Source organism: Pantherophis guttatus, chromosome 9 (assembly GCF_059756535.1).
Source record: "Pantherophis guttatus breed Tessera chromosome 9, ASM5975653v1, whole genome shotgun sequence".
NCBI classification, from domain to species: Eukaryota; Metazoa; Chordata; class Lepidosauria; order Squamata; family Colubridae; genus Pantherophis; species Pantherophis guttatus.
The window spans coordinates 15,739,117-15,762,936 of record NC_142071.1 but is presented as its reverse complement, the minus strand read 5'-3'; the positions used below and the strand labels follow the sequence as shown (position 1 = coordinate 15,762,936).

The window sequence follows — 23,820 nt, the reverse complement described above, 5'->3', positions numbered from 1 at the left end:
GAACTAAGGAGAAATTTCTTGACAAAACAATCAGTGGAACGGCTTTCCTCCAGAAGTTGTAGGTGCTCCATTACTGGAGGTTTTCAAGGATAGCCATTTATCTGAAATGGTATAGGGTCTCAGGCTTGAGCTGGGGGTTGGACTAGAAGATTTCCGAGGTGCCTTCTAACTCTGTTATTGTTTTTTGTTCCTGTGCCTGCTGCCCAATAAGGTAGCACGAATAACTATTCTACATTAATCATTTTGTATTAAGTAACTGTCTAAAACACAGAAGACTTCAGAAGAAAGTTGCAGCATTAACAAGCTTATAATGGACTGTGGTTTGGTCTGTTACATTGTCCTCTCCAGGAATGTAATTGCTATGCATGGTTATCTTCAGATGTGCTGAATTATGACTCCCATTGGCCATACATGGAGATTCTGAGAATTGTTGCCCAGCACATCCAGAGTACAATTGTGAGGATGGAGGTGGAGTTGAGGAAGGCTGGTTTATGCTTTTATTTCTTCCAGTGAAATGCCATTGGAGGGAATAGCAGGGAGAGGGAGATGTTTAGCCATTCATTAACCTATGTTATTCCTTGTCAGAAGTTTCTGGATGCTGAGAATATGAGAAAATAATTCTTTATCGTGGGATTTGTTTACATGCCCTATGGGGCATGCATGTGTCTGTATTCTTGTGTTGTCTATGTCAACTAGGTAATAAATGAGCCCAATCATCTCTTTCCAGAGAAAGAATGAATAAGAATTAAAATCAATGGTAATAAGTAATGGATTATTTTGTGGGTAAAAATGGACCAGTTTCTTTCAGTTTCACTCCTCTTCCCCCCAAGCCTTCATTTCATTATGGCTGGCTTCAAAATCAAAGGTCAGTTGTGTTCTTCACCTGGAATAACCTTGAGTTAAGCTGAGTTTCAGTTATTTATTGTAATCTAGTGAGAACAGAATGACAACATGTAGCAACATTTATGCAGATGTTTTTCTGACAATTCAGAGCTGCAAAAGAAAAAGATGTATAGCGCTCTTAGGATAAAATTAAGCTCAGACTTGCTGGTGCTAGTGATAAAAGCAAGCACTCCTTCATTAGAAACCTTTATGTTTGTTGGGACGTCCCCTGCGGTGATAGTGGTGGTCAGTAGAACAAATACCTGGCAATACAGAAAGAAGAAAAAAAAAAGCCTTATTCTGAATAATGTATTATAATCTAGTACATTATTAATTAGTGAAAACTGGTAGGCCTACATAATTGAAGGCATGCGATTCCTAGCAATGGTCTTACCTGGATATTGAACTCATGAGCTATGAGTTATCAGTCAAAATGACCTCTTCTTGCTTTCACTCACGGTCTGTACGTCAAGAAAGGAAAAGTGCCGAATAGGGTATTTCTCTGGGCATGCGTTGGTAATTAGGGACATCTGAAGGGCCTAGAGAGGACATTCAGAATCTGCAAGACTACCTAATTCTCCTCCAGTCACTCCTGATCAACCATCTGGAAACTGGTAGGGGAATACTTATCATCCTCAGCATTAATTTTCTACATACCACAAGAGGCAGACTCAATCGAGATACCAATTTATTTCCAAGACTTGCTACTTTTTTTTTTTAAGGTGGCATCTTGGCTGTTGCCCTTTCCCAGTAATCTGCAGAAGTTCAGCATACAGGACCCAACATCATTAACATCCCCAGGCAAAATAATCTGGAAGAATGATGTGCTTGCTGACAATTATACGTTCTACTGTGCTTCCTATATTTTGTTAATACTATGTTATGTAGATTCTGTTCCATCTTACATTTCCTTTTGGAAATTTAATTTTAAGCAATCAAGTTGTCTTTAGCCCTTAATGATTTCTCCACTTTGTTCTAAAAGCCTTCCTTGCGCTTTGCAGTAGGGTGCTTTGTAAGCAAGAACTGCCTTTAGCTCATTTTTATTCCTTCCCAAAATTTGTCTTGGGGTGCAAAACAAGTGCCTTTCGAACTTCCCTTGTTGGTTAATGCTCCAGGAAAAATTTCATACTGTGTTCCCTTCCCAAAGTTTTGATTTTTGAAATTTCCTCCATTTCCTGGAGACCATCTGGGGTTCAGGAATTCCGGGCATTTGCCTGCTTTCCCTATCTCCCTTTTACTTAGAAATAGCCTTGAGTACATTTAACCCTGGAATTTCTCCTAGGTTACTAGGAACCTGCAATCTACCAGACCGGTTGTAATTCCATCTATCCCAACTACTACCTGACTAAAGTCAGTCAAATATATTTCGCAACCTAATCTGCTGAACTGGAGATGGGGGATCGAACCTTGATACAGTGCTGTACCAGTGACCCTTCTCCTGTTATGCAGGGCACCTTCAGACTCTTCTATGTCCGACACCAGGGTGACTTCAAAATGTCAGACAGCTGAACTCTGGGACTCAGTCTTGGAATGAGATTCAACTTGCTAAAAGCTCTTCTCACCAAGGTGGTTTTTTGGAATTGTTGTTTTAACCATTTAGTTGTGTCCAACTCTTGGTGACTTTATAGGCAAGTGTTCTCCATGCTAGCTTGTGAAGCACAGCATCTTTCAGTTGTTGGATGTTCATCTTTGTATCAGATTTGATGTTATCAAGCCAGCAAGTTCTTTGCTTGACCCTTCTTCTTTTTCCACCAACCATTCCTAGCATCATTGCCTTCTTCCAATGAATTTGCACACATGACATGGCCAAAATAACTCACACATATCCTTATGATTTTAGCTTAGAGTGATGTGTCTGTTTTATACAATTTAACACCTCTGTTAATTACTCTGGCCATCCATGGTATGCACAATAATTTACACCAGCACCATAGTTCAGAGGAGTCAATTCTTCTTCATTCAGACATTCTTAACTTTTTGGACTACTTCAAAGGAAACCTGTAAGGTAGATTTCCTAGACTTGAAAGAGACAGGAACATGCATGCCCACAGGAAGGCTAGATCCAGATTCAGTCATACCTGAAATTAATAGGAGTTTAGTTAGACATGACCAAAATTTCAGTAATTTTAATAGCTGTCTCTAGCTACATCAAGATCCAGCTCACTGGGCACTGCCATTATAATCACTGGCCCAATGCCATCAACTTGCTTCCTGAGGTTGCAAAAATCTCTAATTTGCAGCAGAAATTATTCTGGGGCCATCAAAACTTGGGCTATATATCACAGATTGATGGAGTTTCTTTAGTACAAAGGAGGCACTGCTACTTGTGAGATGTTCCCTTCTCTCTTTTTTTGAGAAGTATTGTAACTTTCCGTTCTCCTAGGCATACCAGGACAACTAACACAGCAGTAATTTATTTCCTTGATGTGCACAAAGTCCTACAATTAAACATAGAGGCTTAACCTGGACATGCATGACAATCCCAGCACCCTGTCTGGCTCAGAGATGTTCGCACCATTGGTAGGATAGTAGCTGATTTGGGGTGCTTCATATGGGGTGATTCTAATGATGGTATTAGGAGCATGTGGCCGAGTTTCCTTTCCTTCAAACACTCAGATTTGAATGAAAATGGACCAAGGTTTACTGAATTCTAGCACAAAGACCTAGAAGAGGTAAGATTTATGTTTTTACTGGAGGACATATAAATACCAGGTTCTCTTAAAAGAGGAGAAACGTCGATCTGTTTTAGAGAGGGAGAGATTTTTTAAATAGCTATTTATAGGTTTTTCTTTTCGGCACCCTTTCAGCCTCCACCTTTTAGCATGGCCCTAAAATGTTTCTCCCCTTCCAAAGTGGTATTCTCTGCAGTACTTGTATTCAATTGCCCTCAAGGTTATTTTGCCTCTTGTGACAACAGACCATCTCCAACCACACAAATAATTATAGTTATGCCCTAATTAAAATTGTGCTCCTGGTTATTCCTTGACATGGCTGCCAATTTCAATATTTTTTGGCCTTGGGTTGGTCATCAACTTGTGTCTTCAAGAAATGAGTTTCTACATTCTACAGAAGCAGAGGAGAAAATAACTCACCAAGTGACCTGCCCTTTCCTCCCACTTTTACCCCTTGAGGCCGCAAGCAATCAAACTTGAAAGTCAATGGCCCACAAAAGGTATTTGGTGAGCCCCACCAAAAAGAATCCTTTAATATATAGCAATAATGAAACAAGATACACGAAAGTCAACAGAGCTGTCAGCACTTGGGACACAGGGACTCCCTGGCTCAGGAAACCTGGCCACAAACAATGGCTTGATTTTTCACAGACAGACCACATTTGGGATCTCTTCACCACCATCCCAAATGCAACCCTTAACCAAAGTAGGTTCCTGGGCAGGATGGAAGGGAACGGAAGGCCAACACACACACATATTTTAAAACTTAGGTTTTTGGATTTGTCTCATTGCGACTTAACTTTCGGGGGCTCAGGATTAAAATGGGTAAAATCTCGGCATCCAGACTCTCCTTTGGCAGAATCCCCACAGGTCAAATGCAAGGGACAGGCCCTGGCTATGGCTAAAAGCATCACATCTCTGGATGGTGCACTCTGTCCCATGTGGAATGGTCTATATTACAGTCTAGGAAGCTTATGCACATTTATACAGAGGACCTTTGCCCCACGCCTGGGGAGCCCCATGAGACTATACAACAAGTGTGATGAGTTTTTAAAACATTTTCTTTCCCATCCCTCCCATTTCGTTTCCTCCCACCCTTGCTTTTTTTTTTGTTTTGTTTCTGTTAGTGTTTCTACATTATGTACATTGTTGTGCTTGTAGATGGATCCATCAACTGACGGAGGTAATCTGTCAGGCTGTATCTGAAGAACCTTTGGTTCTTTCAGTCAGAGATGCGTTTCTTCACTTTTGCAGTCAGCAGGGGAAGATTTCCTAGCTGGAATTTGCCTGGGGTCCTTCTGCAGGGTACAGCCTCTTTTTGAAGAGAGAGACAGTGGGCAGGTTGCTCATCTGAATTTGAGGATGCTCTCACCATAATGCTGGAAACCGCTAGGTGAACTGCTGCTCTGTCCATATCAAGGCTGTAGAGGGTGGACAAGAAGAACTACTGTAGCTCATGGGGAGGAGGGCTCCAGATCCAGGGACAGATAAAAGCAGGCAAGCTTTATCTGCTTTCTGTAGATGTAGTGGAGCTCTGATATTCCTTGGAATTTGTTCTTTAAAATCCATTAGGAAAATGGATGAAGTGTGAGGTGTCAGTTTCATTTCATAGGTTCAGATGATCAGGCAGACATACTCATCTCAAGATATCAAGAATGATGCACATGATGGGAGTTGTCAGTTCTTCTAACATTTCCAAAGGCTAACCAAATGCATTTCTTCCTGCCCTGGCTGCAGGTTTGTGGGAGATATCTTGGGATTATTATTAGAAACAAGGCAATGCCCTGTACCTGATCTGGCCTGAGCAACATGATAAAAAGCCGTTTTTCAGGAACAGTCCCCATCAACAGCAGCAGCACCACCATCTCTCCTGGGCTGGAAGGATTTCTCAAAACAAGTAAACCAAGCATTCCTAGTCTCCCATGGGAGCCCTTTTATAGACAAGAGGCAATCCTAAGAAAAGGAGATGGCTGTCTGGCCAAAGTCCCTTGCACTGATTCACTAGTAGGGCTTCATGGTTACCACTGGGATACAAGGCAAGGTCTCTCTCTTGATGACAGCCTAGGAAGCTACGGGATGAATTGTAAGTGAAAGTGTGTGTGTGTGTGAGAGAGAGAGGGGGGAGGGAGGGAGGGAGAGAGAGAGAGAGAGAGAGAGAAAGAAGACATGGTAGGTGGAACATGATGCCTGGGTTTCATCTGGGGTGGCTTCAATTGTTCTCAAACAAAGAGAGCAGATCATCGTTGCTATTATTGGGAAGGTCGGGGGGCCCCAGGTAGGACAGCAGCTCATCTGGATTTGTCAGCTCAGGAAGAAGCTGAGGACAAGACAGAGATAATCAGGGTTATTTGCTAGCTCTGTAGTGGTAGAACATCGCAAACGTGACCAGAGTGCAGGTTCAAAAACATACACAATCAAGAAAAATGATATGGGGGAAAAGGACATGAAAATCTCAGGCAAGAGGCCTGGAGAAAGATGGAGACCATCCCCACAGTAGAAATCTGAGGGTGTCGCCTTCTAACTGCCAGGTTGAGATCTTTTGCCTTTGCACTTGACCTTTTCTTAATGGAGACCCGTAATTCTGGGGCTGAGCCCTCAGCGCCAGTATAATCAATATTTAAATCAAACTGTTGTTTTTCTGCCTTGACTGTCTGATACGGGTCTGTCTGCCATCAATAAGTGACAAAGGCAATACACTGAACTAGCCAACATATGGGATGGGACCCCCCCTGTGCTGGAGTTATGCTGAATAATAAGGCAGGCAATAACTACTCTGTATTAGCCTTGTAGCTTCCTGACTAATGTACCATTGCCATGCACTAAAATAATAATAATGTGCTGGAATGCCCTCTTCCAAAGATTACACCCAGTTCTCCCTTTTCTGACAAAAGGTGAAGATGATGGCCTTCCATTGGACTATTAATAGTATTACCACACCACTATGTTTCTCATCTGGCGACATTGCTGCAAGCCTTGTGCGAATTACTATCTTTTCAATTCTCGTATGTCTGATTTTATTATTTGACTTGCATTTTAAATTGTATGCAATTATATTAAAAGCCTATGGCAGAAAGAAAGGCATAAATATTGACTGTCTTTTTAAATAAGCCATGGCCTAACCATGGCAATGTTGCCCTGAGTCTGCAGGGAAAGGTCTTTCCACTATCTGCAAGATAGGGTGGGCAAACAAGCCTGTTAGGATATGGTGTATGCCTAACAGGTTGCCCAGGCAATATATGGACAATATATGTGTTCTATGACTTTAACATGAATATGTATTATATGACTTTAAGAAGTACTGCTGAGTCATTGTAATGCTGAGTCATTGTATCCTGATTGGATAAGCTCTGTTGTAACTGTATTTAAGAAGGGAGCTGAAATGTAATCATTGATGATATGCTACCATCGTGTGTGGAGATGCTACCATCGTGGGTGGATATGCTACCATCGTGATCTGTTACCAGCGTGAATATGCTGCTGTTTATTATTTACTGCTGTTTTGTATGGTAAGAAGACTCTTGTATCACTGGACTGATTTCACTGGCAAAGACTTGGATTGTTTAAAAACTAGCATAGTTAAAAAACTATGAGATTGTTTTTTACTATAAAGTAAAAACTTTGATAAACCAGTTTGTATGTATTTTATTCATCGCTCTCAGCACCGTTTCCCTGTGCTCTACGCTCTGCTGGTTGGTTAACACAACAATATCCTTAACAAAGCCCTTTCTGCTTCCCAAACTACCTCTTAAAATGAGTAGAACTGAATTTTTCAAAGCTTTATTTTGTACGTGGGTATGGCTCTAGGTGCTAAACAGATCTTGTAGAGACTTAAGTGTGTATCTCATTCCTTAGTCTGCTCCCCCATGTGGGTCCCAAAGGTGCTTTTTCAAGAGGCAAATGGACTTTCTTGTTTTTCTTTGAAGACGTTTTGCTTCTCATCCAAGAAGCTTCTTCAGCTCTCACAGAATGGTGGGGAATGGAAAGAGAAAAAGAATGCAAAAGACCAGCTGTCTGCAAGGAATGTAAATCCTTTCATTCAGAGCTGAAGAAGCTTCTTCAAAGAAAAACAAGAAAGTTCCGTTGCCTTTTGAAAAAGTACCTTTGGGACAAACATGACCTGGATAACTGAGAATCTCTGTAGACAATGTCCCCCAGCTGGGCCAACTTTTGTAGAAGCTTCTAAGGTACCTATTTTGACTCCTAGCCTTCCTGACAAGCCACTAGGATTTGCATAACCCCATTCAACAATGAGGGAGCAGGGGAGAATATACTGGGAAGGCAGACACTAGTTTGGGTTCCTTCCCTCCACTTTATGTGCCCCTTGGAGACCTTCTGATGTCCAGCTGTCTTAAGGTACATCACACCAGTTGTGTTCCTACACATGGGCACAGCTGAGGGGAAAGGGAATTTGGGTCTTCAGGCATATCCAGAAAGAAAGAGGGGAAGGTGAGCTTGGGACGCACAGCCCCATGCTACTTACGTCAAGGGAAGGTTCAGGCCCATCCACAGGTCCAGGTGGTGCTCCCATCCCAGGACCAGGATTGAAAGGGAGCTCCCCACCGTGTGCTGGGCCTCCGGTGCCTGACTGTCCTGGTGCCTGGCGTGATGGTGGGGGAGGAACAGGGGGATTCCGATGGTGGAGCTGTGGCTGCTGCTGCTGCTGCTGTTGTGGTGGTGGCTGCTGGCCCGGCTGATTGCTGAGGTTGGGGTTGTTTAGGCCCTGCTGCACAGGATTGTGTGAAGAAGGATCCATCCTGCTTGATGGAGGCATCTGCAATCGCAAAAGAAGACAGCAAAACTGCTGAGAAACAGGAGGGCAGGCAGAGCTGCAATCCAGGGAGAGCTTCACCATCCCACAATTCAGACCCTTTCTCTGGTGTAGGCCACTTCATCCCCCAATATTCTCCCATCTCAACCTGTGCACATTCCCAGGAGACTGCACTCCCATGTATTGCTAAGACATATCTTTTGTTGACTTGGCTGGGTCTGTACACCAGCCTCAATGATCAACAACAGTGGATTTTCTCCGGGCGGCTTCCAGTTACATAAAAGCTAAAACATAAAAAGTTAAAAACAAACATTAAAACCAAGAGGACACAAGAGGAGGGCAGGGGCAGAGTGGGGGGGGAGAGGGGGAATCTCTTATTACTCAACCAACCACCCCATTGGACTGGGCCCCCACTGGGCCCCAGGCCGACTGCCAGACCCAGGTCTTGAGTCCCTTATCAACAGACAGGAGGGTTGGGGCCCAGCACAATGGGGGTGGTTGATTGAGTAATAAGAGATCCCACCACCACCACCACCACTCTGCCCCTGCCGTCCACTTGTGTCCTTGGTTTTAATGTTTGTTTTTAACTTTTTTATGTTTTAGCTTTTATGTTATATAAAAGAGCCTAGAGTTACCCTGTGGTAAGATGAGCGGCAAATAAATACAGAAAATAAATAAATAAATAAAATAAGGCTCTCTCTCATCACACAAGCCAAATACAGGTAGTTCTCAACTTACAACAGTTCGCTTAGTGACCATTTGAAGATACAACGGGACTGAAAAAAGTGACTTAAGACCATTTTTCACACTTATGACCATTGCAGCATCCCCGTAGTTATGTGATTTACATTCAGAAGCTTGGCAACTGGTTCATATTTATGACAGTTGCAGTGTCCTGGGGTCATGTGATCCCCTTTTATGACTTGACAAGCAAAGTCAAAGGGAAAGCCAGATTTACTCAACAACCGTGTTACTAATTTAACAACTGCAGCGATTCACTTAACAACTGTGGCAAGGAAAGTCGTAAAATGTGGCAAAACTCATTTAACAAATTTCTCACTTAGCAACATATTTTGGGCTCAATTGTGATCATAAGTTGAGGACTACCTCTACACATTTTGGTTTGGAGCAAAATAAGCATCCAGCTGTAGACATGTCTCATGTTAGCAACAAGGATGGAGGCGTATCAACCCTCCTGGTCATCCAGGCAGAAAACATGACCAAATGAGCTAATTCTACTTTATTGTAAGACTACAGCAACAGAATCCAGCAAGTCTGAAGGTACCAATTTTCCACCCTTCACTTTAAACTGTTTGATCCATTGGGTGGATCTTTTTTAAGTTTCTTCCCCTAACCATTAATCCACTGGGTGTTCCTTCCTCTCTTACTTGTTTCCTAGTGTTCTGTCCCCCTTCCTCACACAGGCAAACGTAATACCAAGCACGCCTGCCAATATTTTATTAGGTAAACAGATTAGAATTCTTTTTTTTTATTGAAAAAGTTTTTCAAATACAAATTTCCCCCCCTTTTTCCCCCCCTCCTCCCTAACTCCCCCTCCCCCTCCCCTCCCCCTGTGGCTTCTTCATAATAAAACCCAAATTCATAACAGATTATATAATACTTTACCATCCCCTTACTCCATCCCCATATGCTGACCCTTTCTTTCTAATAATATTATCATATCCGCCTTATACTATACATTTCAAAATGACATTCTACTATAACATTATATAATAACTCCTAATTTAGCATAATAATATTATTATATCTCCCAGTTTAGCGATTTCTGCTCATAATCTACCTTTTTCCTACCCCCCATACATATATCTCTTAAATCAAATCTTTTATGTATATTAATATAACATTTCAAAGCAATCTTCCGCTATAAAACTATATAATAAATCCTAATTTAACATTTATTCAATTCATAGTCTCCATTTCCTTCACCCCATCGTTATATCTCTTAACTCAAATCTTTTACATATATTCATATCTAAACATAATATCCCTTTTCTTAAACTAAACAATCAATAAACTAACCTGTCTCCACCCACTTTCCTACAAGACTACCATACTTAATAATTCGTAATATCTTTATTCTTCTGCCCACACCACTAAAAAATATTCCCTTATGTAAATAAAATCCTCTTAAAAAAGACTAAGCTTGTAATCCATATCTTCTGTAATGTCTTTCAGCTGGATTGTAAACTCCATCACCCATGTTAGGGTAACATCACATCCTAATTCCAACAGTATGTTCGGTATCTTCAATTACCATCTGCCCCCATCAATAGCAAATACCTTCATAAAAAAAACAACCACCACCACCCGAGTGACTTTATATTTGTATTCCATATAGTGTCTGTAGAGGTGTCTTTTATCCAAATTATTAATTCCAACCACCGTAATAGGGTGACAGCCAGATCATCTGCATGCCCCAATTCCATAACTCTCTCGCCTTGTAGCTCAGCATAAACGTAGTATATTTATCAAAGAGTCCAAAAAAAAAAAAAAAAGATAGTTCCAATCATTTCAGTTTAAGGCCCTTTTCACATCCCAAAAGTACAGCACTGCAGAAGTCTGTCACTCTCCTCAGGATAATATAAACCAATACTTCGCCTCAACTATCTTTTCATGTATTCAATCATCTCTTAAATAACTGGCATTACACTGTTGTTTGGTTTAAAAGTTTTTGTTTTTGTGTGACCTGCTTCTTCTTTTCTTGACTTTTTGTGGGTTAGATCTCCATCCTGATTTCCTTTCTATAAATTGTATATCAACTGTTTGGTTTTCATGCTGATCTATAACTTGATCTTGTTGGTTTTGCTTTTGTGGCTTAAATCTCCATTCTGGTTCTATGAGTTTTATATCAACTGATTGATTTCCATGCTGGTCTATAACTTGATAAGTCATCACTTTAGAATCCAGAGCCGCCTCTCTTGTATTTATAAATAGTCCAGCTGAGACCTCTGAAGGAGAATCCAGAAGCGGCTCATCTACGGGGACCTCTGTAACTTGTTGTTTTTCCATTACTTCCACCTCCTTTTGCTTATCTTGAATTTCTATCTCTTGTTGATTTTGCTTTTGGAGAACCTTGTAGTAAAATTCTTCCACTTTTTCAACAGTATTTAGCTGATATCTTTCTCCTTGATATCTCAATATTATACCAACTGGAACGTCCCACCTGAATGAGATATTTTGTTTCTTAAGCTCAGTCACCAAAAATCCAAATTTCTTTCTATCTTTTAAAATCTTAGGCGGCAACTCTTTATATATCCAGATCTTTCTTCCATACAATTGTAGAGTAGAATTAAAAGATTTTTGCACAATATCATTTCTTATTTCTTTGTCTGTGAAATAAATCACCACATCTCTAGGCAATTGCCTTTGCTTTGCAATCCAAGAATTTACTCTATAAGCCTTGTCAATCTTACAAGATACCTCCTCAGGATGAACCTTTAAAATCCCGGCCAGAACTTGAGCAGATATTTTTCTTAAATCATCTCTATTATTTTCCTGTAACCCTCTCATTCTAACTGCAAATTCTGTGAGCCTGTATTTCATCATTGTAATTTCTTTTTCAATCCCTTGCTTTATATCTTCTGCATTGTAAGTCTCGTGAGCAGCTTCCTTTTTAGACTTTACTTCTAAACTATTGTCTTGAATATTTGTCAAATCATTTTCAATTATTTGTATTTTATTGTCCAAATTATTAATCTTATCATCAACTTCCTCCATTTTGGACTCTAATAACTTGATATTTGTATCCATCTTTATTACAATTTCTGAAAAAGCATTAGTCACTGTTACAATCTTTCGTTGCAAATTATCATACTTTAGTTGTATCATTTCTTTAATTTCTTGCCTAAATTTTTCAAGTTTCTGGTTCACAGTCTTGTGATATCTTGCCATTTCCTCCTGGACAAATTCTTTTAAATTAAAGCCATTCTGCTGAGTCTGTAAGCTCAGAACTTGTTCACATAATTGTAAATGGGGGAAACCCCCCCCCACTGCTTGTTTGTCAGGCTTTATTAGTTTTAACGCCATCCTGCCACACTTTAAAGAAAGAAAACTTTTCCCCAAGCAAGATCAAGTACAAATCTCCAAGAGAAAAGAAACTTAAAATAGATATTTTTCTTCCAGATTCTAGCGAGCAGTTTATTCCGCTACTTTGTAGCTTGTTACAGAAGGACTTTCACTTTCGGCTTTCTTCTTCTTCTCAAGCCTCAGCAGTCGCCATTTTAAACTTTTTTTTTCCTTCACTCTGAAACGCTTGTAAAATCATTAAAAATACTTGCGATTTAGGGTCCCAAGTCCAAATCTCGTCCTTTTTAATTAGTCCATCTGTTAATTTCGTTGATTGGTCATGTTCCAGCGCCTAGCTCTGCAAAAAGGCAGAGTTCTCCCGAAGCCCGGAGCAGCGGTGAGCGAAAATAGGGAGCCACAACCTGCTCGTCCCCAAGAGTAAAAAAAAACCTCTGGGGACTTCCAGAGGGCTCTACCTGCCCTCGCCTGCTCTGTCTCACATTTCCTTCAGGAAATGGAGTTTTTCAAGCCGCCTTTCAGATGTAAAGGCGGCTCTTTACAGGCAACGGGGCTGGCGGTCTCAGAGGACCATCTGGTGGCGATGGAAGCCAGACCGGAAGCCTACAGATTAGAATTCTTGGCAGACCAAGGTTTTGGCAGCAAACTCATGCGCTCGTCACCTCCCGGATCGACTACTGCAATGCTCTCTACATGGGGCTACCCTTGAAGACCACCTGGAAGCTTCAGCTGGTGCAGAATGCGGCCGCGCGGGTAGTGATAGGAGTGTCCCGACACTCTCATGTTACACCCCTCCTGCGGGACCTGCACTGGCTACCGGCTGCCCTCCGGGTGAGATTCAAGGTGCTGGTAATTACCTATAAAGCCCTACATGGCTTAGGCCCGGGGTACCTGGCGGACCACCTGTGGCCAGTGACAGCTCCCCATCGCCCAGTGCGCTCTCATAGGGAGGGCCTTCTTGGGGTCCCGTCAGCCAGACAGTGTCAGCTGGCGACTCCCAGGGAGTGGCCTTCTCTGTAGGCGCACCTACTCTGTGGAATCAGTTCCCCCTGGAGCTCCGGATGGCCCCTGACCTTCGCTCTTTCCTCCGTGACCTCAAAACATGGCTATTTGGCCTGGCCGGATTGGACTGAAGGGGTTTTTAAAGGGGATTGTATTGGTTTTTATATTTGAATACTGAATTTTATGTGTTTTTTATCGTTGTGAGCTGCCCTGAGTCCTTTGGGAGAGAGGGCGGCATACAAGTTTAATAAAATAAATAAAATGAATAAATAAACTGCCGAATGCCTGCCAAGACCGTTTTCACTCCCATAAAGCAGAAGAGGACTTATCTTCAGTCTGTTCCAGGAGCAAAAAATTATCCACGAGACAAGAGTTTAGTCAATGTTCAGTCCAAAATATATCCAAGCCGAATTTCAGAGATCACGATGTGACTTTCAGGGTTTAACTTTGTCCGTCACAAAGCCTGAAGAGCAATCCCACCCACTTTTATTCCTGGTGGGGTGTGGCTCCATGACTCAGCTCAATCTCTGGCCCTCCCACACCTCTTCCGTTGCTGCGCACGCTTCTCCCTCCGACGCTGCCTGGGATCAAGCCAGGATTCATCCTTCTCGCTATCAATTGGTGCTCCGATATGCCTTCCTCCTGGCACATCCCAGGCTGTTCCTCCTGGCCTTTGGATGGAACCTGAGGCATTGCCAAAAAGGAGGGTCCTGGAGAGGGAGGCCTTGTCAGTTCCTCCCCATCACCTTCTGAGTCCTCTTCCTCTGTTAGGACAGGCTCGGGAGTCGGGGTCAAAACACCTAGGCAGAATCTCTTCCCATTGTCCCTTGATGTCACCTTCACATTCCATCCCATCCCATTGTGCAAGTCATCTAAACTTCTATCTAACTGACTTCAGGATGTTGGGCATCATTCCTGCACTGCAGAGATTTATTTCTGGTTCTGTTGCGGTGCCTTATTCTGACTGGGATATATGCTTTCATCCATTACCTTAACAAGGTGCAGACTCACAGAAATACACACACAGACACACACACGTCTAGGAAATGTTTGCCTAGCACTTCTTCCAGCATCAAACAGCTTCAGTACTTCTGTCACCTGAAAGAGGAACTGTCTGATTCCTCACGGTCTCTGGCAGAGGCGCAAAATACATTTTTTCGCAGAAAGCCCCTTCCCCTGAAGATAATCTGATGAGGACCCCCTGCTGATGAAGCAAATAGTCCCCTTCTTTTCTTCCCTTCCTGGCTTAGTGGGTTGCCTGAAATTAAATTCCTCTCAAAATTACATGGAGTAGGCTGAAGTCCCTCAAACCTGCTATTTTTAAGGGAATGTTTTTAGCATGAGGCTTCTTTTATGCATTGAATCACTTGGAACTTTGGGTGATTTTTCTTTTGGAGGGGGGTATTATTGGCTTGTTTCATTATTCATTTCTCCACCCTGGAATTCCACACAGAGGAAATCTGGTAACACAATGAGCAGAACTGGCCAAGAAAGACAGTTTGTGCCATGCAAAATGTGGCTCTCCCTCAGTTCTGCATGACGGGATTGGGAATTGGCTGCTTAGCAAGAGCGGAAGTCACGCATCACAACAGCTGATGTGCCAATTCTTCAAGTGGTGCTGAGATCCAGTCACGCCCAGCATCCCTGTAATCATGAGTCTGGATTAGCTCTCAGCCTTAGCTGAGAGTTTTGTTACCCAGCTGATAACTCAGTTGGCGCACCGTGCAGGGGGTAAAGCCTAAACCCAGTAAATCTTGAAGTTCTTAGTTGAATCCTGGGCTTGAGGGGGGCAGAAAAGACAAGGTTGTAGCTTAATGAGCAAGGCTCACTTTGCAGGCCAATGTTCACAGACTGGAGAGTGGTCCAGCTTACAGAATAACACAGGTGGAAGAGACTTTGGAGGTCTTCTAGTCACCCTCCTGCTTAAGCAGGAGACCCTATACCATTTCAGAGAAATGATTGTCCAATCCCTTCTTTAAAACCTCCAGCTTCAGAGCAACCACAACTTCTGAAGGCAAGTTGTTTCACTGGTTAATTGTTCTTACTGTCAGGAACTTGCACCTTAGTTCTTGGTTGGATCTCTTTTTGATAAGTTTCCAACCATTACTTCTTGTCCTGCCCTCAGGTGCTTTGGGGAATAGGTTGTCCCACAGAACAGGTTAACACTCCATTGACTGGCTGTCAGTCATTGTGGACAATAACTGAGAAGGTGAAGTTTCAGATTCTTTGTAAAGCACATTTCTATGTTCCTGTGAATCTTGTGGAGCCACCTACTGGTAGCTGGCTGAATTTTCTCTCTCCTATGCAAGGCAGGGCAGGGACTTCATGATAATGATGCTGAGAGAGGAAAACCCTTAGTGCAGAAAAAATGAAGGCTGGGACATTTTCTTCTCTTTGTCATGATGCTAGAGCTGGAGGTCAGCTTGATTCAAAGCAGAAACAGAAGGCATGAGAGGCTTTTTCAGCATTCACTGCTTTACACACTAAAAGGAGAGACAATCAGCTCAGAGAGAAGGGATGTGCCTTGGAGGGGACACTTTTGTAAGGTATTAAAAAGCAAAACTTAATATTGATGAAACTTAAAGTAACTGAACAACATTAAATAAAGAGAGATAAATATAAATGAATATAAATGTGTAGATAAGAACAAATGAATATTATAATGTGTGTGTGTGTGTGTGTGTGTATGTGTATGTGTGTATGTATATGTATGTATATATATATATATATATATATATGTAGGTCTTTGGTTATTCGGGTCTTCTCCCACGTAAAATTGGAAGTGTCTTGGCGACGTTTCGACGAAGTCTCATTCGTCATCTTCAGGCTGGTGTTCTCGGCTTCGTGCTTCCAGGAGCAATGTGAGATCGCAGCTGTCTCTTCCTTTTAACTGCTAGTGGGGGTGTGAGCTGATTGGGTGGGAACTTGGCTGTGTTCTGATTGGGTGGAGGTGTGTTCTGATTGGTTAGGGGCTTGGCTGTGCTCTGATTGGCTGGGGGTGTGTTCTGTTTGGATGGGGGCTTGGTTGTGCTCAGCTTAGTCTGAGTTGCAGGGGGATTTGAGCTGGTGAGCTGCATTGTTGTTGTTTGGCTTCGTGTTTGTGGCCGTGCGAGCTCTTCATGGTGGGTGTCAGTCTGCTTCATGTATGGATTGGAGGGGTTTAAAGTGGCTAATGAGGCAGCTGCGGTCTGGCTTCTGGTCCTTGGTCGTGGCTCATTATCAGTGTGGGTTTGAGTCTGCTTTCTGCGTGGATGTGTGGTGGTGACATCCTGTGTGGCTCTCGTGAGTGTGGGTCTGGTGTCATTCATCGTGGGTATACCTCCCGCCTACCAGCTATTTGGAAACCCGCCCTTATTGACAAACGAGTCCCTAACACGATGAAACAACAACAATGCAGCTCACCAGCTCACCAGCTCAAATCCCCCTGCAACTCAGACTAAGCTGAGCACAACCAAGCCCCCACCCAAACAGAACACACCCCCAGCCAATCAGAGCACAACCAACCCCCCATCCAATCAGAGCACAGCCAAGCCCCTAACCAATCAGAACACACCTCCACCCAATCAGAACACAGCCAAGTTCCCACCCAATCAGCTCACACCCCCACTAGCAGTTAAAAGGAAGAGACAGCTGCGATCTCACATTGCTCCTGGAAGCACGAAGCCGAGAACACCAGCCTGAAGATGACGAATGAGACTTCGTCGAAATGTCGCCAAGACACTTCCAATTTTACGTGGGAGAAAACAAATATATATATATATATATATATATATATATATATATATATATATATATATATATATATATATATATATATATATATATATATATATATATATATACACGCACACACACACACACATATATACATATATATATGTTGGAGTAATGTGATTATTCTACTATTGAGTAGTAAATAGAAATGATAGAATAAAGAACTACAAAAGCGAAGTACATAAGTTGATACGAAATGCTGTAAAATTACCATTAATGTTATGTAATGTTCAATACGTTACGTTTTGACGTTTTGTTTTTATATATGTGTGATTGTTTTTTGTGTTGTTTTTAAAGACAGTTTAATAAAAATTATTTTATAAAAAAAAAAGCGAAAGTACAAGTAATCTTCGACTTACAACAGTTTGTTTAGTAATCATCGGCACTGGAAAATGTGACTTAGACCATTTTTCAGTTACGACTTTTGCAGCATCTCCACAATCATGTGATCAAAATTCAGATGCTTGGCAACTGGTTCATATTTATGACCATTACTGTGTCCCAAGGTCCTTCGATCCCCTTTTGGTGACCTGATGAGCAAAGTCAATTGGGAAGCCAGGTTCACTTAACAACTGGGTTACTGACTTAACAACTGCAGTGATTCACTTCACAACTGTGGTTAAGTGAGACTTGACAAATGTCTCACTTAACAACAGAAATGTTGGTCATAAATTGAGGACTATCTGTATGTTGGTGTGTTGTGTGCCTAACAGTCAACTTCTTTATTGGTATGGGAAAGGCAAGGGAGTAAGTGATGACACAACATATAACAGAATAATAGAGTTAGAAGGGACTTTGTAGGTCATCTACTCCAACTTCCCGCCCAAGCAGGAGACCTCACACCATTTCTGACAGATGGCAGTCCAGTCTCTTCTTGAAAGCTTCCAGTGATGAAGCTCCCACAACTTCTGAAGGCAACTTCTGTTCAATTGGTTGATTGGTCTCACTGTCAGAAAATTTCTTATTTCTAGGTTGAATCTCTCCTTCATCAGTTTCCATCCATTATTCCTTGTCTGGCCTTCAGAGGCTTTGGAAAATAGCTTGACCACTTCCTCTCTGTGGCAGCCCCTCAAATATTGGAAGACTGCTATCATGTCTCCCCTGGTCCTTCTTTTCACTAGATTAGCCATGCCCAATTCTTGTAACTGTTCTTCATATGTTTTAACCTCCAGTCCCGTAATCATCTTGGTTGCTCTTCTCTGCACTCTTTCTAGAGTCTCAACATCTTTTTTATAGTGGGATGACCAAAACTGGATGCAGTATTCTACATGTGGTCTTACTAAGGCTTTATAAAGTATTAGTACCTCCCTTGATCTTGATTACTGCTGTGCAAATGACACTTATGTGATTGATGCAAATTAAGCAGCTTGCATCACCTGCGTGATGATATCATGACCCTAATGAATGATATCACTGAGGCTTCTAATAAACACTTATCGCTTCCTGTCACAATGACATGAGTTTTCTATTAGATGGATTAGTAATCTACCCAAGCCTGGCTCTCCCCCCTCTTTTTTTAACTCTTTTCTTAGATTATAGTCAAGTCAGTTTCACCAAAATAACATTTATAGGAAAGCGGGAAATGTCTCAATAGTCTCTTTTAGTTGCTTAAACTCCAAATCTTTAGCATTAATTCTTCATCTCCTCCTAACATATCTATTTTGAATCCACTTCCACAAGGCTAGGAGGAATAAAGTGCAGCTAGTGTCTGTGAAATCAACAGCTGTTTTCTCTGGACTGGGGTTTCCCAGGTGTCAGACTACAATTCCCATGAATGGCCGTGCTTGGGGATAAGATGGGTGGTACAAACCGACATATATTTCAAGGATCTGAGGTTGAGGATGGATATTCTGGAGAGTGAAGACTATGGAAGAAGCTTAAAACTAAAAGGAGATGCTCTTCTTTTCTACAAAAATGGATCGGAATAGGTAAGACATTGCATTTTCTTTTGTTCTCTCTTTTTTTTAAGTGTCTCGCATAGCAGAGCAAGCTGTCTGATCATCCCTGCCTTGCTGACTCCCAAGAGAACTCTTTCTGTTGATGTTCTCTTGAGGATTCTCCTTGTAAGGCTGGGGGAAAAACTGTATTGTCATAGGGGAGAAACGTGCCATTTGTTCAGCTGCCTTTACAAGGCCTCCTGGTGGATGGTGCAGAAAATCACCCAAAGAATCCTGTCCTGTTCCTGTGTTCACATGCTGCTGATAAATGCATGATGGGAGTTTTATGAAAATTGCCGCTTCTTAGCCAAAAGCTATAGAAATGGGAGGGCTTGCCAAGTAACTGATCGTGATGTTGCTCGTGAGGTTTTTATGAAAAGTTTTTTAATGGGTCAGAAAAAAACCTACACAGGCATCGTTTGCTGCCAAACTTCCCAGATTTAAGAAACTGCCAGTAAATCTTTCAAGGATATACAATGTAAATTCTGGAAGCTCCCTGCCTGTGGAATCTATCAAAATCCAATGCTAGGACTGTTACTTATCATGAAGGGGAAACGGGAGAGGAATTTATGTACCTGTTCAAGAAGACTAAGAGGAACTGACCATTACAGAGTGAAGATCCCAGGATCCCCATACCCCATTTACAATGACCACTTCCCAATATTTTCCAGGAGGAACATCTCACTGACCTGTCCAGGGATGGAAGGAACAGTTGGCTTTTCGGGGGTCAGCAGGCTGCCTGGAATGTCAGACTGGTAGGAGATGGGAGGAGGCCCAGGGTTGAATTCATTTAACGTTGGGGTGCCGGGGTTCACAGTGGGGAATGAATCTGGGTAAGTTCCAGAAAAGGTTGAATCTGAAAGAACAAAAAGTAATAGTCAGAGGGAAAAGTTATCTTTCAGAAAAGGCATGTACATATACAAATGTTGTGAATGAAGGTTAGTTCTAACCCCATGTAACATAATCTAGGGAGGTAAGTAGGGCAGGGACCCAGCAAGTCATCGTATCAATAGAATTCATAGAAATCCCCTGCGATAGTTAAGCAGCAATTATGTGCGTATCTTGTTTCTTAATGATACAAATGTAACACTTGTGCCTTTTAATGGTGCTTATGCACCATACACAAGGTAGATCCATGAGATCCCAGTGAGATCTAAAAGAAGGTGCTCTCTCTCTCTTGGAGGAGAAGACTGTACCCCTCTCTAGAGCCATGGTGGCACAGTAGTTAAGAGTTCAGTATTGCAAGCAAACTCTGCCACAGCCAGTTCGATCCTGACCAGCTCAAGGTTGACTCAGCCTTCCAACCTTCCAAGGTCGGTAAAATGAGGACCCAGATTGTTGGGAGCAATATGCTGACTCTATAAACAGCTTATAGAAGGCTATAAAAGCACTATGAAGTGGTATATAAATCTAAGTGCTATTGCTGTCTCTCAAGAGCTGGGCCTTTCTCCCTCTCCACCTGCCCCAGGACTCAGAGGCTGACTCACTTTGGCTGGTATAGTCGTTGGTGCCACCGCCAGCAGAAGAGGACTGCAAAGATCCAAATGGCGAGGGACCCGGTCCCAAGGCTGCAATCATCTCCATGACACTGGGCATCACCATATGGGTGGGACTCATGGTGCGGCAACGCTTCAGCACGGGTCCATCCTGTTCCTCCTTGATGTGGATGTCAGGTTTGATTGGGACCGGCTTCCAGCTGCACGTTGGGTCAATGGTGATCTCTTCATATTCGGAGCTGGGTAAATGGGACGTTTGCACATGACACTCAACCCTGGCCCCCACACATGGTGGATTTATACAATCATACAATTATTCACATGTCATAAAACATGCTGGGTTGAGCAGGAGGTTGGGCTCAATGGCTCACATGGCCTCTTCCAACCCTAGAATTTTAGGTCTCTACACAGGACTTCTTGATCATGAGCTGGTAACCTTGAACCGCCCACAAGACACACCAGGTATGATCCTTCACTATTTCAGCTATGAGGTCATTGTCTAGCCCACAAGGAGGAAAAGGAAAAATAGAAAAAGAAAACAAATAAACAATCCCAAAGGGTTCTAAAAAAGAAAATCTCTAAATGGCTTTAAGGTGATGGTTAACTGCTGCAAACTAGTGGTAAAAATGCCTCACAAAGATTTGGGGGTTGATGTTGAGGGGCTTCCAGCTTACATTTCTGGGGCTACATGGATGGTTGCCCCTGTTCTTAGCAAAGTTGTTTTGCTCACCAAGAGACATTATTTCATTTGGAAAAACAGACAGCAGAATACAGCGCCTTGCTTGTTCTTTTCTTCATTGAAAAAGAATGCTTGTAAGCTGATTGCATTAGGCAAAGAATAGCTTATAGGAGAGCTACTGTTACTCCACCCATGGAACAAGCTCTAGTGTTTTTCATGGGGCTGTTATCAGATGGAGGTCCTTGGGGAAGCATTTTTTCTACCAACATTGTTATAAGAAACACAAGCCTGACAATATTATGGGAATTCAAATGAGGAACTGTGACTCTAGAGGAAATAAAACAAGAGAGCCAGCTGCATGGAGTAATATTGTGCTGCATTTTGCTTTAATGGAAAGATCTGGTTTCTCTTCGAGCTTAGCCTCCCTCCTTGAGTCCTTCACAGTAGTCCAGATATGATGCAGCCCATGGTGTGGATAAGCACAGGTAGTCCTCAACTCGCAACAGTTCGTTTAGCGCCCATTTAAAATTACGACACTGGAAAAAGTGACTTATTGTCGCAGCATCCTCATAGTCACGTGATTAAAATTTGGGCAGTTGCAACTGGCATGTATTTAAAGTGGTTGACATGTCTTGGGGTCATGTAATCACCATTCATCACCTTCCCAGATGGCCTTTTACAAGCAAAGTCAATGGGGGAAGCTAGATTTGCTTTAAAACCACATGATTTGCTAACAACTGTGGTGATTTGCTTAGCAACCACGGCAAAAAAAAAAAGGTTGTAAAATCAGGCACGATTCATGTAACAACTGCCTTGTTTCGCAATGGGAATTTTAGTTCCCATTGTGGTTGTAAATCCAAGACTACCTGTATTACCAAGGTAGTTCAGTGCTGGTCACAGCTGACATGCTAAATAGCGCTCAAGCTCCTGAATGAAAAGGAGGGTATCCCTCAGTTAAATAATTGTGCAATTGGCTGCTTGCCAATCACAGTCCAGGCACAATGTGGTGCAAAGGAGCTTTCCTAGGCTACAGTCTTCAGAAGGACAACCATTTACCAAACGGATGAGTTAGGGTGAGTGGGTGATAGCCCTTGCCTGCCCCCTGGCGGCCATAAAACAGCATCATCACACCTGGCCAATCTCATTTCTTTTTATACAAGAGTGAAAAAACCAGCAAATCCAAGAAACTTACTTTTGAATGTAAATCAGGATTCCCAACATGTACTGGTCCACTTCAAGCCCTTCCAACAAGGCTGTTTTACTGAATGAAAGAAGAAAAAATGGGGGGCGGGGGGAGTAACCATATGCAATGCTCTGACAGGCTGCAGCTGCAAAATTTCAAACCTTAAGGTTTTATAGAGAAGGGAGGTGGGGTGGGGTGCAACTTTTGGCTGTCTAAGTTTTTAAAGGTAAAAACAGAACAATAACTGAGTATATAGTCAGCCAGACACCTGATTATAATCTTTAAAAGGGCAAAGATGTAGGGACAAACCCTATCTCCTCTGGACCTTGTTGGGAGGTTGAGCCCAGCCAAAGAATTAATGCTGGGCCTTGGTGCTGCTGTCAGTCAACTGACAACCTTTAAGGGCTCTGTTTTGTGAGCAGCTCTTGACTTCAGCCCAGTAGCCCTGTGACAGCTGTGCCACTGAAGAGGAATGGAAGGAGAACTATTGCTTTTAGATCTTGCTTAAGAACTGTCCAGCCCAGGCTGGCCACAATAAACAGCTACACAAATTAATCCACAGCATTTTTCCCAACCTTGGGAACTTTAAGATGTGTGGACTTCAACTCCTAGAATTCCCCAGCCGGCACTGGAGTCCACACATCTTAAAGTTCCCAAGGCTGGGAAAAACTGGTCCAGAGGTTTTCTCTTGTATGCTGCTTTCCTAACGAAGGTCCTTTCTTGGATTTAATATCCCAAATGTCTTTGTTTTTGCCACAACCGCTTCAAACATAGATGCTTACTTGCAAACAGGACATCTCCACGTCCCCCTTTCACAATTTAGCTGCAGATAGGATTCCAAGTCGAAGCACTGCACAGAGAAAGAAAACAGGACTCAATTGGGCAAAAGGCATTAGAAAACAACTCCAAAACCTTTGGGGACAAGGGCAACTGTCCAATTTCAGGATGATATCTGTACTGGATCCCTCGAATGCTTTCCCTTCCACAAGAATAAATGATTGGGGTTTTCTCCTTCTGTTCCTTCAACAGCCCACCTCCTTTTGTTGGCAGTTCATCGTTCTTGCTGCAGGACTCTATTCCTACCTTCTCTGTTAGCCAGAGGGCAGGAAGACATAGGAGATGATCAGAGACTCACCTGTATGTGCCTGCAGTCATGACCCCTGGCAGGAAGTTGGATTCTCCGAAAAGTAATGGGGCACTTCAGAGACACCTTAATGGCTGTCTGCTCCACACCATCTTCGCCATTTGGACCTGGAGTCCCAGGGATTGTGCCGCTGCTGAAGTTCCGTTTGACTATGGTTGGAAAGAGGAAAATGATGTGTCAATGCAGACCCAATGGACCAAGGGCAGATTTGAAAGACCACTGGGTCTTTTTCTGCTGTC

General features: G+C 42.5%; 1 protein-coding gene and 1 long non-coding RNA gene across 4 annotated transcripts in view; both read right to left on the bottom strand.

Annotated features, from left to right (window-relative positions):
• Positions 1-905: 905 nt before the first annotated feature.
• On the bottom strand, positions 906-2,960 carry LOC148112486 (uncharacterized). Its single transcript, XR_015729327.1, has 2 exons — positions 1,277-2,960; positions 906-1,145 (listed from the first exon to the last, which is right to left on the bottom strand). It is a non-coding gene; the product is annotated as an uncharacterized LOC148112486 (long non-coding RNA).
• Positions 2,961-4,057: 1,097 nt separating this feature from the next.
• The window catches only part of ZMIZ2 (zinc finger MIZ-type containing 2), a 99,231-nt gene continuing 79,468 nt past the window's right edge, over positions 4,058-23,820 (bottom strand). For all 3 annotated transcript variants that reach the window (XM_087875644.1, XM_034436919.3, XM_060693524.2), the window contains 7 exons: positions 23,573-23,730; positions 23,220-23,287; positions 22,447-22,515; positions 20,567-20,814; positions 19,769-19,935; positions 8,035-8,325; positions 4,058-5,871 (listed from right to left, as the gene is read on the bottom strand). In XM_087875644.1, the coding sequence (XP_087731770.1) occupies positions 5,764-5,871; positions 8,035-8,325; positions 19,769-19,935; positions 20,567-20,814; positions 22,447-22,515; positions 23,220-23,287; positions 23,573-23,730 (1,109 nt within the window). In that variant the 3' untranslated portion in view covers positions 4,058-5,763. The remainder of the gene's footprint in view (positions 5,872-8,034; positions 8,326-19,768; positions 19,936-20,566; positions 20,815-22,446; positions 22,516-23,219; positions 23,288-23,572; positions 23,731-23,820) is intronic.